General features: G+C 33.4%; 7 protein-coding genes across 7 annotated transcripts; 4 read left to right on the top strand and 3 right to left on the bottom strand. All coding sequences in view use genetic code 12, as the record gives it.

Annotated features, from left to right (window-relative positions):
• Positions 1-232: 232 nt before the first annotated feature.
• Positions 233-2,245, top strand: DEHA2G17094g (DEHA2G17094p; the record flags this gene model as incomplete). Its single annotated transcript, XM_462282.1, has 1 exon — positions 233-2,245. The coding sequence occupies one exon, from the start codon at positions 233-235 to the stop codon at positions 2,243-2,245; it is 2,013 nt and encodes a 670-aa protein (XP_462282.2).
• An 80-nt stretch (positions 2,246-2,325) lies between these two features.
• DEHA2G17072g (DEHA2G17072p) lies at positions 2,326-3,516 on the bottom strand (the record flags this gene model as incomplete). The annotated part of the gene is made up of 1 exon (XM_462281.1): positions 2,326-3,516. The coding sequence occupies one exon, from the start codon at positions 3,514-3,516 to the stop codon at positions 2,326-2,328; it is 1,191 nt and encodes a 396-aa protein (XP_462281.2).
• Positions 3,517-3,968: 452 nt separating this feature from the next.
• Positions 3,969-8,294, top strand: DEHA2G17050g (DEHA2G17050p; the record flags this gene model as incomplete). Its single annotated transcript, XM_462280.1, has 1 exon — positions 3,969-8,294. One exon carries the CDS (start codon positions 3,969-3,971, stop codon positions 8,292-8,294), a length of 4,326 nt encoding a protein of 1,441 aa, XP_462280.2.
• A 63-nt stretch (positions 8,295-8,357) lies between these two features.
• DEHA2G17028g (DEHA2G17028p) lies at positions 8,358-9,224 on the bottom strand (the record flags this gene model as incomplete). Its single annotated transcript, XM_462279.1, has 1 exon — positions 8,358-9,224. The coding sequence occupies one exon, from the start codon at positions 9,222-9,224 to the stop codon at positions 8,358-8,360; it is 867 nt and encodes a 288-aa protein (XP_462279.1).
• A 180-nt stretch (positions 9,225-9,404) lies between these two features.
• On the top strand, positions 9,405-10,652 carry DEHA2G17006g (DEHA2G17006p; the record flags this gene model as incomplete). The annotated part of the gene is made up of 1 exon (XM_462278.1): positions 9,405-10,652. The coding sequence occupies one exon, from the start codon at positions 9,405-9,407 to the stop codon at positions 10,650-10,652; it is 1,248 nt and encodes a 415-aa protein (XP_462278.1).
• A 49-nt stretch (positions 10,653-10,701) lies between these two features.
• On the bottom strand, positions 10,702-12,336 carry DEHA2G16984g (DEHA2G16984p; the record flags this gene model as incomplete). The annotated part of the gene is made up of 1 exon (XM_462277.1): positions 10,702-12,336. One exon carries the CDS (start codon positions 12,334-12,336, stop codon positions 10,702-10,704), a length of 1,635 nt encoding a protein of 544 aa, XP_462277.2.
• A 144-nt stretch (positions 12,337-12,480) lies between these two features.
• DEHA2G16962g (DEHA2G16962p) lies at positions 12,481-13,587 on the top strand (the record flags this gene model as incomplete). The annotated part of the gene is made up of 1 exon (XM_462276.1): positions 12,481-13,587. One exon carries the CDS (start codon positions 12,481-12,483, stop codon positions 13,585-13,587), a length of 1,107 nt encoding a protein of 368 aa, XP_462276.2.
• Positions 13,588-13,854: the final 267 nt, after the last annotated feature.

Genomic DNA, 13,854 nt, shown 5'->3' with positions numbered 1-13,854 from the left:
TGTATTTCTCTATGTAAACAACTATCAAGATTTATTATGCCATGTTTTTTAATTTTTTCACTATATTATTGCGACATTATTTAATGTCGCAATGTCTATACTATATACAGGTATTGATCCTATCGCTATCAGTCCTAATAATGACGGCAAATATGGGGACAAGCATAGTAGTTCTCCAAAAGTGATTTAAATCTACATATACATATTAGTGTAGCGCTTAATCAGTTTTAATATGTCCAAAGGAAAGGAGAGTAAAGTGGGTTCCTCTACACCTTCATTTGATGATGAGGAAGACAACAACCCATTTCCACATATGCAAGGGCTTGCAAGCCTAATGAGTGAACACCGAATTTCTAACGGTAGTAATATACAAGATAAAGGAGATAAGGATAATAATAATAACAATAACTATAATAACAATAATAATAATAATAATAATAATAATAATGGCGACGATGATGATGATTCAATACTACTTTACAATTCTAATAATCAAAATGATTCTAAGTCAGGCTTGAATAAAGATACTTTCAAATCAATTCAAATTAATTACGAGAGCAGAGTAACCAGGCTTTTGAGACCTAATAGTAATGTGAGGATGCAGATAACGAAAGCAGGTAATTCTAATGAGGGTATGATAAATACGCTGAAAACGTACATTGTTTACAGCATACAGTTAATAAACAATGATGATCCTAGCGATGAGATACAGACCCGGAGAAGATACAGTGACTTCGAAAGCTTGAGAGATGTTCTCAAAAAAATATTTCCGTTGATCATTATTCCACCCATTCCACCCAAAAATTACTTCAAATTTTCAATGCTTAATGATTTGGTTAGTGGAAATATACTGCAATCGTCTAACACTAGCAGTAATAATAGTACAGGTGCAAATACTTCGACAAATACTACGAATGGATTGGGGTCAAATTCGACTAATTATTCATATATCAATTCGACACATTTGAACAAGAATAAGTTAATTGAGCACAGAAAGAGACTACTTTCTAATTTTCTTAATAACTGTTTAGCAATTCCTCAGATAAGAAATTTAGAATTTTTTGCTAAATTTTTAGATCCCAATGCTAACTGGACAGACGAAATAACCCTAATTTCTAGCCAGCTACCGAAGTCTATTTACTTTCTGAATCCAGAAAATGGTTTGAAGACAGACTCTATTTACGCCAATTTACCTAACCCAGTTGGTAACCATTCTATAAACATGTCATTTTGGAAACCTTTACAAGAAAATAAGAAAAAGCTAACTAAGAAAACAAATAAAATATTGAATAATGGGAATACCGAAGCCTCATCACAACCAAGTACAGGAACGACTAGTCCAGTAAATCACAGTCCAGATTTCATAAAGAATAAGTATATAATAGACAATTCTTGTTTGGATGACATTAATAAAAAAATCATGGCCAATTTCATAGGTTTGGCAAATGATTATACTGAATTGGGAACCATTTTTAATTCATTCTCGCTCATATTATCTGACTCGCCGATGATTAGATCTGCAAAAGCAAAAAATAACCACGAGGAAGATTCAAAGTTAAATTTAATATTTGATAAAATTGGACAAATATTTGATCGTTCCTATATAACTATAAGTACATTAATTGCAGACCTAGAAACTAAATTTTCAGAACCATTAGGAGAGGCAGTTCAATATTCGACTATACTACAATTCATTGAGAAATTTGAGAGACGTAAGGTCCGCCAGAAACGGTTGTTAGAAGACGATGTAAAGGATAAGAAGCAGGAATTAGAAGAATTATTGAAAGCGGAAGAAGGGTCATCAAAAATTGAAAATGTGATGCATGCGCAACCTATCTCTAAGCATTCAGGTCTTAACTCGAGGGGTACTAATTCAACCCAAAATGTAAATCTGAGTATTAAGTCAACTAACAGCAAATATAAATATTTGCCTAATATGAATTCGTTTAAAAAGATTACTCAATATGTCACAGATATAATAGACCAGAATCCTGAGCAAACTAGGAAACAGAAAATAACTTCTCTACAGGAAAAAATAGGAACATTAGAGAAGTGCCAAGGTATTATGCTCCAGGATATCTCATATATCACTGATGAAATAAACAAAAACTTTAAACTGTTCCATACTAAACAATTAAAGATAATTTATGAGATATTATTATGTTACAATGGCTTTCTTGTTGAATGGGCGAAGAAGAATGTTGATATATGGGAAGAGATAAAAGACGAAGTTGAGAAGTTATAACTTTTGATTTTATCTTTAACTTATTCGTAGAATCGTTAGTCCAAGTTTATTCAACTCTATAAATAGTCATGCATATTTATTTACTGACTTTGATCCAGTAAGTATTCAACAACTGCTGGACCCCATTCAGCAGCTCTTTTGTATAACGAGATGTCTTCGGGAAGCCCTTTGATAGCACCAATAAGCCTCTCACGAACTTCCTTATCCTCCTTCTTAATTACACTCATTGGTAATAAGTATGTTCTAATCGTGAAAACCACAGCATTTGACTTTGGTAGCTTTGTTAATGCTTGTCGTTCGCTTCGATAGTGAACTTGTTTGTCAAAATCTAAAGTAGCGGGGTCAATGGCTACTTGATTTTCACCTTCTCGCAAGTGATGTCCCTTGTTTTGATCATCTACGTAAAGCTTACTGTGGGTCTGAACTGAAAAATTGCTCCGAGTTACGAACTGGCCCGGCTCCAATCTATTAAAAAATCTATTCATGGAAAGCTTTAATTTCGATTCATAACCAGGAACAGGATGATGTACGAAGCTTAATGGCATGTTAAACCGATCCTTGGGATTGAAGCCCGCTGCAAAGCCAAATAAACCTGCCTTGAAAAAGTATTCCGACCCGTCCTTTTCATCCTCTCTCGAAGGGTCTTTTAGTAATATAAGAAAATCCTCTTCTATATTATTGGCCAATACTATCAACAACTCCCGAGCATTCACTACCTCATCTGCACAGGCAGGTAAGTAATTACCTGTTATGGAATTGAAGATTTTGCCATTTTTTGCATCCTTAAAGTACATGGGGTACTTCTCACACATATAATTAACCACAATATCGTAAAATTCCCTAATCGCAGGTTCAGCCTCTTCAGTGGAAAACAATGTATTATTAGCCAAATCCTTATCTGGCGGATAATCAGGATGAGTATTCGATACTATTTTTGACTTATTATCAATCCTGTTAAGATAAGTCGGTTCAATTAGAAGCCAATCTTGAGGGTCTAACTTTCTAATTCCCATGGTCAACTTGTATTCACCGTTTTTGAATGGGTATGACTTCAGAGGAGTTACTTCATCCCACTTAAAATCTGGTGACATTGGCTCAATAATGGGCTTCACGTATGAGTCGGATGTCTTATCAGCATTTTTAATGTTTGGAGTCCTGAATCTTGATTTGTGATACTTGAAAAATGTATAAAATACGATAGCTCCTATTGAAATTAGCAATGGGAGTTTATCGGTTATCTCAGAAGACAAATACTCTCGAAAATACTCCATATTATACCGGGGGTGGCAACGGCATATTCTGAAGTGAAATAACCTGTTCTTATATAAATTTATGCGTTCACCACGATAACAATAGCTTTCCGACCCGCGCGGATAGTCTCCGATTCGACGGGAAGAATACCGTTAGGGACAACTTTTTCAGTATATCTTAGCGAGCTTATCAGTCCCGGCTCTTGGTATGCTCACTTAATAAGAGCCCCTAGATATGCATTGAAGCTCTTAGTAGCTAATTCCGAAACATGAATTAGAAACTGTTAGTTAAGTCTTTTGTATATAGAAAAAATGGACAGAATAGGGCTCAACGTCTGTTTTATAATCCATCTTAAGGTAGAAGTTTGGAACGTAACAATTGTGCTCACGTGAAATTATAGAGGTGGTGCAAAAATTTTTTATCGAGAAGTTGATAACCATACCAAATCTTGACTTGGGTAGATGGAGTAAGAATGTCAAGTTCATTGTCTTTGATTGCCAAGTACTTGGATGCATCAAAAAAATCTGAATTGGCATTGACGTTATCGGCTGATCTTGAAAAAAATGCCGATAGTCTAGTCGCATTATGTGAATTGCTTGATGTTATAGATACAGAAACTCAAGAATTGATTTATCCTAGGATATTAGAGTTTGCTAACTCTATATTGGATGACAAAGATAAACACACCGATGATAATTATGGTGATATTTTGAAGTTGACGGAAAAGTTACCTCAATTGTACAAAAGTCTATTGCAAAAGGTCATCACACACTTGGAATTGTACATAAATGATTCCCCACTCAATTTTTTACCAGATATCAGAGATATAATTACTCGCAGCAATGAATATGGGATACGTTCGTTGAAACCAGATACTACTTTGAGAGAACAAGCTTTAGACAATGAGTATATTTTATCGCTTTTCCAGTTCTTGGAGTACGTCTTCGTTCATCTGACTGGCGAAATACAAGATAAATCCCAAATTGATCCTATTTTATGCTTCTTCATTGGTGCAGTTGATGAAGACATTGCAGCAGTTGTTTCGAAATTGCTTCGTTGGAGAATTGAATCAATTGTAATTATGAGTAAAGATTCTACATTTATTTGGGACATATTATATGCTTTAGAGAAAACTGATAATAAGACGCACAGAAGCAATGGTTTCGTATTTTGGTTACGTTATTTGAATAGCTCTAATAGTGATTTGATAACTAACTGTGACATATACCAGAACAAGATCTTAAGTAATGAAAAATACTGGAGAATTATTCAAAATGGTTTAAATAGTAATTCTCATGACCATAGAAAATTCTGTTTATCACTCTTGCAACTTTCTGTTAAATCAATCAATTCGTCGTTTGAAAATAAAATGTTGTCATGGGATACCAATTTGAAAGATCAGCATTTAAAAGAATGGGCAAGATATATTACTTTGTTTGAAATATTAGGTATTGATACCTCGTTGCATCAAGCTGAGGCCGGTGTAAATGATATTGTTGGCTTGATTTCACCTAATTCTTTAATTAATCCATCGTGGGGCTTTTGTTTGTTATCGACCGGGTTTAAGGCTTCAATGGACTCTGTTAGAAAGTTTTCCTTGAGTCTCTTATTGTCCATTCCATTAGAGAATTTATATTTAATCAAATATGGTTTGGAATATTTGGAAGATGTTTATTTGCCTTATGCTATGTTAGCATCTCATTTTTCAGTAAGACAGATGGAAGGTGTGAATGAAAGCCATTGTGAATATGGTGAACGATTATGTGAATTTGTATCTAGTTTGTTGAAAAATTTGAAAGAGGAAAATGAATTTCAAGATGTTGCATTTTCTATTTTGAAGGTTTTAGATAAATCAAAGGATGCATTTGATCCAGCTAGAGTGTACGTAACGTTAGGTTTGCTTCGTGGTTTAGAAGGTAAACAAGTTTTGTCGTTTAGCAGACATGATACGTTGTTATTGAGGTTATTTGAAAGTAATTCAGAGGGAGACTTATTTGAAAGTGCTAACCAGACAATGAATTTGAAGTTAGTATTAAATTTCAAACTTAAAAGTGTGGTTCATTTTATCGAATTATTGGACAAATTTATCAAATTTAATGGATTTAGAATAGTCAGGGACAATTTACCTTTGATTATGAATTATTTGGAGAGCAATGATATATCTTATGGAGTTTTAATGGGTTGCTTAACAGAAGAAAACATAGATTCTTCAGATTTAAAGGCATTGATTATTGGATTATCAAATTCGTTCTTATCTGATGAAACAGATAAAAGTTTTAAGATTTTGAATGAATCAGACTTGATTTTAGCCAAATTACTCCGTTCCAATTTTAAAATGGATATATTACAAACTAAGGAAGGATTTAAGGCATGTGAAAGATTATTTTCAAGGGTTCTTAAAGGCGAAGGTGACGCTGAATTATATGATACATTATCAGAGGTTGATTTTACTTCCTTTAGACATTTATTGCCAGTAGATGTTAACTTGATTGAACTATGGGCCGTTATCAATACAGAAGTGCAATCGGATGATAGATCAACTCTATTACTACTGGTTAATAGACTTAAGTTTTTGAATAACTTTCTTGATGTGATTCCCTTAGCCAATGTTGAGAATCATGAAATCTTTGATATTAAACCTTTGATTAAATTCAATGAATTACTTTTCATAAATTCTAAAAAAGTGTCTAAGAATTTCAAGACTTTTTATAAAGTAATTGACGATGCATTCGGTGAGTATTATAGAATATTGTCACATTCGCTACAAAAACAGATTCCAACCGAGGAGAATATTGATAAAATAATAGAGGTTATTAATCCTAGTTGTACACATTATCAGTCTAGTATTTCGCTTGTAAGGTTATTAGATAATATTCTTATGCAAGGTTGCATCTCGCCCCAGATAATAAAGAAAACTGTTGAAAGTTTGGCAGACATATGGGATAATTTGAATTCATCCAGGCTCCAATTAAACCAGAAGGATTTACATGTATTAATAATTAACACTTTAACACAACCAATTATCATGAATGAATCGATAAATAATGAAACAATTAGTAAACGTTTGTTCACTTTTGGAAAATCGATAATCGAAAATGCTCAAGGCAGAAGATGCTTGCTACCATCTTTTACGAAGAACCTATCAAACTACCAGATTTATGGCTCCTCAGATTTTGAAAAGATAGATTGGATTCCTGAAATTTTGGTTAGAAGTTTTACAGTACTTCAATTAAAGAGCAACGTGTTCAGACTAGAGAATGTTATTGGTAGACTTTACGACGAAAAGATTTCATCGGATAGGGAAAGTAACCTTTATAACAAAATTTATGGATCTGAGGAAATTAGTGCAAGAATTAATCTCATGGCTATTTTTAACTCGATCAAATCATCTGAATATAATTATAAGATATTCTGCTTTATTATTGACAATGAAGAGGAGTTTAATTTATTTAATGTTGTGAAAACCACGGATGGATTTGAAGAATGGAGAAGAATCCAACTATTTACTATAATAATATCTATAATAGACAAGATAGATAATGAAGTAGTTATTTCAGAATATGTTCCGACTTTCATTAAATTAATCGAGACTGAACCAAGCCCATTGGTCAGAGCATATATAGAGTGGATAATTGCCATTAACTTGTTGAAAAGTGAAGAACTTACCAAATTGCTATTTGATCGCTTGAAAACATTAATCGATTTAAATGGATTAAAGCCTGCTGTTGTAACTGCTTATGAAAGAATATTGTTTTTAATGATCCAACAATTACCACACGCCAGAGAATCAAAAGAATTAACTAAGTTTTTAACCGTCATAGTTCCGGGAGCTACGTCTAATAAGGCCGTGACTAGGCATTTTTCTGTTTCATTAATATGCTCTATCTATCCAGAGATACAATCAAAAAAATTGATAATAGAGCCTGAATTAGTGACTATGATTGAGAATATGTACAAAAGTGCAGTAAATTCAGAATCATTCGGTCAGTATAGAAGTGGTGATGCATTGTTATGGAACATCAAGCAAGATTTGAATTTGGTTAGTATTTCGGGTACTCTCTTGTTGAGATTAAGTGACCGTGATATTGATTTCATTACTAAGGAAGATTATGTAAAGCATTTATCCCAGGTACAAATTGATCACTTGACCCATCCTGTTGGGGAAAACATGCAAGAATTGTGGATAAGAGAACGTAAATCATTGGCAAAGAAATCAGTACAAACGGTTATCGAAATCTCACAATCCGCATCACAATCTCCATTACAGACTAAGAGTGGTGCTTGGAACACGATAATGGATATTGATGCTACTTCAAATGGAGCGGATATTATTCGGAGTGACTTGATAGTTGTATCATCTTTAGTTGACAAACCACCAAACTTGGGAGGAATTTGTAGATTATGTGATGTATTGGGAGCTGGATTATTGACCTTGAATGATATCAATGTTAAAAATCATCCTCAGTTTAAGAATGTCGCTGTAACTGCGGACTATTGGATGCCTATGGTTGAAGTTAAACCTTCAGAAATAATATGTTTCTTGAAAGAAAAGAAAAAAGAGGGTTATACTTTAATCGGATTGGAACAGACAGATAAGTCTGTTGAATTGAATAGTGATTTGAAATTTCCTCAAAAATCTTTAATCTTATTAGGAAGAGAGAAGGAAGGAGTTCCAGGAGATTTGTTAGCTGAATTAGATTTCTGCGTTGAGATTAAACAAGTTGGAGTTATTAGATCCATGAACATTCAAACTGCGACGGCAATTATAGTCCATGCTTATTCATCGCAACACTGCTGAAAACAGCAAATACAAAGTGAAACTTTACTCAAAATCTATAATACAATATATATGTCATATAACTTAAAAAATTGTTCCATCATTTTCGTCATCCTGCTCTATTAAAGTATCTAACGCATGTGTAATAGCACCACAATATTTATTAACCATAGATATACCTCTAATGATTATCTTATTGTTCAATCCCTTATAATTAGCATTATTAGAATTAGCCGCTAAATTCATATTGCTAACTGGAGCAATAACCTTATTGTTATGCCAGCTGACTATTAAACCATTTTCAAGTACTTGTTCTTCCTCTATCGTTGGATCAAAAATTAAATTCTGACCAATTACACCTAAAGTAATGAATATAGGAGGACTAAATGACTCATCCTTAATCATTGTGGATAATAATTGGGCATTATCCCAATCGTCTGAAAAAGTTGGCTGTTCTTCGATCTCTTCGTCATTCACATCACTGACTAATAACGGTAATTTTGTGGTCTTCAATGCCAAATAGCAAGTCAATGATAACAAACTTAAAGGATAAGATGAGTGACTTATCACAATGCAATCTATGAAAAGCTTAAAAGTATATTTGGATGTCAATCTTAAATATTGAAATGGAAAGTTCTTACTTAACAAATTTGTCAAGTTGAAGTTTAAATTGGTAACGAAATTAGAATCATCTCTATGACCTGCAACATCTATATCACATTCTATTAAATTATTTTCTTGTGATATTAATACTACCTTGGATTTAACGCTTACAATACATTCACTTCCATCCATTAGTCTTATTCTTGCAGATCCATTTGATGCAGGTAAAAATGAAGTTTTTGCTTCCAATGGACGAAATTGATGATCCGATCTTGAATCTGGCCTAATAGGAGTAGACTGCGTTAGAGAATCATACAAGTAAGATCTTTCTGCTGGTGATAATATCATATTTGGCTTATCCAGTATTATCAACCTAAATATTATACTATTTCAAAAAAAAGTCATAGCGATGATTAAAATAATTGGCGTTTACGCACGACAATTTTTTTTATCAAACTTTGAATAATAACTTAGCTTGATAAAAGGGCCTTTTATTTCAGTTTCCGAGACTGATCAATTACATACGAAATGTCGACATTGTTTGGCCAGAATAGTACTTCAAGTGGAACGGCTGGTAATCTTTTTAGCCAGCCTCTTTCTAGTATAAGCAACCAAACATCTAATAATAACATCAACAACAACAACCAACCCGCATGGTTTCAGAACCCTAAGAAAAGAACCATTCCTAATCATTTGGTACCAAAACGAAAACCCGGGTTTCAAATATCTTCCACTTCAACGTCCAAGAAGGACTCAGATGATAAAAAGGATGCATTAGGATCTAATAATTCCAGTCAATTCAACTTATTGTCATTTGGAACATCTCAAAGAAAAGCATTAACTTCAAGCGGAACAATAGACCGTACCAATAGTGTTGGAAGCTTGTATGATACTAGTGTAGGGGATATAAGCAAGTATGAGAAGACTCTCAATGATACATTAACTGATGATTTTCCTTTGTATAATAATGATGATGATTTACCACCGTCGAGATCTATTTATGACTTGAATGACGAAGTATTAATCTCTCTCAACAAACCAGCTAACCAGCATGCGGATGCCTTTATCAACAAGGATCCTAAAAATTTTAATAACGTATTTAACAGAGATGATGCGTTGAATAACAATTCTGAACAAACTAATGAAGAGAACCTTAAATCTAATCCTTTGCAAAATGGGGAGTCTGCAATATTAATATTCGGATATCCCGAAAGTATGGCGAATCAAGTTATTTCCTATTTTCAAGAATTTGGAAGTATTTTGGAAGAGTTTGAAATCACTAAGCAAAAGAATACATTATTAAAGCACTATCAAACCAATAATGGCTCCAATAAAATGCATCAAATTGTTCCCATTCTAAGTGGAAGATCATGGGTGAAGATCACCTTTGATAATCCTGCGTCAGCAATTGATGCGTTGCAAGAAAACGGATGTGTATTTAATGGTGTGTTACTTGGAGTTATACCATTTAGTAAAGACGCTATAGAAAAATTACAGAAAAGGAAATTAGAAGAAGGTGAAGATATTGGAGGTGGATTTGAGTATCAATTAAGCTCATTCGATAAATCGAAGAAGGGCGATAATACGGTCACTGGAGAGTCCAACGATATCCAAGGATCGTATATTACTAGACTAGACATTAGAGACGGTTCTGGGTTATTCTTACAACCTAACTCAACCGATCCAACGAAGTCAGAAGCGGATAAGAAGAAAGAAGAGAATTTAGGATTTGTAGGTAAAATTTTCAGATACTTTTTTGGCTTCAACGAATTATAATTAATACGTATATATAAATAAATGTATATTCATTTGTATAATAAACTGATTAATGCCACCTTGGTTTTGGTTTGGACGGACTTGAAGGTCTGGAAAGTCTTCTTGGACTGGGAGATCTTGAATCCCAAGTTGCTGTTCCTGGGGTCCTACGTTGAGGAGATATGGACCTGTCATACAGACTTCTCGATGGAGATAATGTTTTTCTATTTAGTGACATATTATTTTTTAGTTTACCAATGGGTGATTGCAACCCTCTTGCAAAAGTACTCTCATGCATAGGTGTTGATCGATGAAATGAATTATCCATATTGGTCTTTTTCCGAGAGTACGGCGTCGATATAGTATACCAAGGTTTGTCCTCGTTATCACTGTAGTCTTCAATTCGATCAAAAAGTGCCTCGTTCTTTGGAGTTTGTCTGAAAGAATTCCTTCTAAACAATTCCCTTTCCCGTTCAATTTTCTCGTTCTCATATCTCGATTCATCGTACGTTAGATCTGTATTTGGTTGGCGTAGCTGATGATATAAGTCGTTCCTACTTCGTGACATAACAGGCGAATCACGATAACTATTCTTTACTTGTTGGTACTTGAATGATCTTGGAAACTGATCTTGTCTTTCTGGAGACATTGACTTATTCTTTTCTATCGTGATATTGTTAAATGGTTCCCCATGGATATTGTGGGTAATGAATACTTTCAGTCTAGTATTTTGTAAATGAGGCTTCTGCTCTGACTGTACAACCATATTACAAGGTGCATGGGGACCAAACGTTGCATCAACGACCACATCTTTTTTCAAAACCGATGTTTTCGGCTTAACAAATTTATTGTTATATTCTTGGAACATCTCTTGATATAATATTTGTTTATCTTGGAGTAAGACGAGGAATCGTTGCGTTATAATGAAATAAAAATTACCGTTAAAGATAAGAGCAATGAACAAAATTTTCCAAACGGGCAATTCTTTAGATACTAACTTTATTATGAATAGCAAAATTGGAGAAAAGTTAGTTAATACGAAAAGCGAGAACTTTGAAGGGTTCCACACTTTTAACTCCCAAATATCCTTTTCGATTAAGTTGATCTCATTTAAAGTGTCTTCATCGTAAAAGCTTTCGTCATCCGAACAAAGTTCTATAGCCTGGTTTGTATGGCTGTAGAAAAATTTGTAAATTTTATCAAAAATTGAATCGTTGATATCATTTTTAAGGACCAATCTTCTTGCTGATAAACTCTTCGGCTTTTCTGTTATCGAGGAATATAATAGTGTATAGTACTTAAATGAGAACAAAACATAAATGAAATTACTTAATGATACGATACCTAAAAAGGCGATAGTAAAGTTCAAAATAGTATACCACCAAGAGTCCTCCGTATTAATACTCAATTCGATTGGATCGCCACTGACAGCTCGAGATCGAATTTTTTCATAATTATAATAATCTGCTTGAAATAAAGGATTCTCTCTCTTATTGTAGGACAAATCATAATACACCGTGATTCTAATCAATATCAAATATATTAAAGTTAAAGAACAACTCAAAGGAATTGCAATTGAATCGCAATAATTATCCCATTCAATCGATAATCTTATTTCATTTAACCATAGAAAGAAATCGAAAGGGAATGATTTTATTTTGTTTATGAATGGCTGTTTCCTTACTATTGGTTTTCGTTTAATCATAATTCCATAGTGGTTGATAAATTGTGTTAGTGATTATAATCCTGATGTTTGTTTTGATCTACGCGCATGTAAACAAAAAAAAAAACTAGTGAGTACAAAGTATCGAAATTTATATCATTAACATAGACGAACGCTTCATATAAGATGAATAGATATGATGATACGATTGAACAGCTAAAAAAAAAGAATACTGTATTCAGAAACCATTTAAATGATTTAATAAACGACGAAGATAATACGGAAATAAATATACTCAAGCAGGTTATGGCCCCAATCAAATCTACAAATAATCGACTGAAAGCACCTACAGAAACCAATAACGCATCGAGGAATGAACCGGAAATAAAAAGAGCATTTATAAATGACCAACACGATGAGTTTAATCAAGCACATAAGGGGGATGGTGTATCGAACATCAAACGAGCACATAGGGAGTATTATAACAAATTCAAAGAGAATATAAATGAGATAAAAAACACTGACTATCAGCTACCAATAAGACATGATGATTCTAAGATTAGCGATAAATTGAAAGAAATCCAACTCAACGATCAATACGATAAATTGGAATTGAAAAAGAAAGAAAACTTATTATTGAATAAGCTCAATGAAAAAGATGAAATGCTATCAGTCTTACAAAACAAAGTCAAAACTTTACAACAAGAAAATCGCCAATTGATTGACCACAGCCACGAATATAAGCATCAATTACAAATTGAAAGAGACCAAAATAAACATCTTCGCAAACTCGAAATCGATTCAAGACTGGCTTCAAGCCAAAACAGAAATGAAGAAATCATTAGACTCAAATCTAAATTGCACGAATTATCAGAGCAAAAAAGCGTACTAATGGAACAAAACCAAACATATGATGCAGATATTGCGAAGTGTCAAGCTACCATAAAAGACTTAACAATAAAGCTAATTATGTACAAAAAGTCAAATAACTCCGCTAACGACAGAATCGATCGTCTTCGTCTGATAAACAGCTTCCTCACAACAACCATTCTGAAGGAGACTTCCACTCGGGATGATACCGAATCTTTGTTAGATTCAACTACCATTCGCCTAATTTCCCAATCTCCGAAAGATAACTTCTTTACTCAGAACACAAACCTCTCTGCATGTGATGCAAAAATGAAATTTAGAGTCTTGATCAAGATGGTTATGTTCGTTATTAGGGTACAAAATATATGCAAAAATGAAATTAACTTTAAGCACCAGATAGTTCAATTGTTGAATAATGATTGATGTTTCGCGTAATATTAACGTTTATACAAAGCACTTTCGTTAAAACTTCACAATAGACCTCATATACAATTAGACCAATTTATTTGTATGGAAAAGTTAAATTATTTGAATTCTATTTATAGTTAGATTATGTAATGCTCAAGTATCGCTTGTTACGTAACTGCACCTTTGGAGAATATTTTATGTCTCCTGGAAGTATGGAACAAGCAATAGGATATACTCCAAAAGTTTACCAGGAGGTACATAAATGAATTACTATGACTTCTA

Source organism: Debaryomyces hansenii, assembly GCF_000006445.2.
Source record: "Debaryomyces hansenii CBS767 chromosome G complete sequence".
In the NCBI taxonomy this organism is placed as follows: domain Eukaryota; kingdom Fungi; phylum Ascomycota; class Pichiomycetes; order Serinales; family Debaryomycetaceae; genus Debaryomyces; species Debaryomyces hansenii.
The sequence above is the reverse complement of the archived record's forward strand: the minus strand, read 5'-3'. Positions and strand labels throughout refer to the sequence as shown.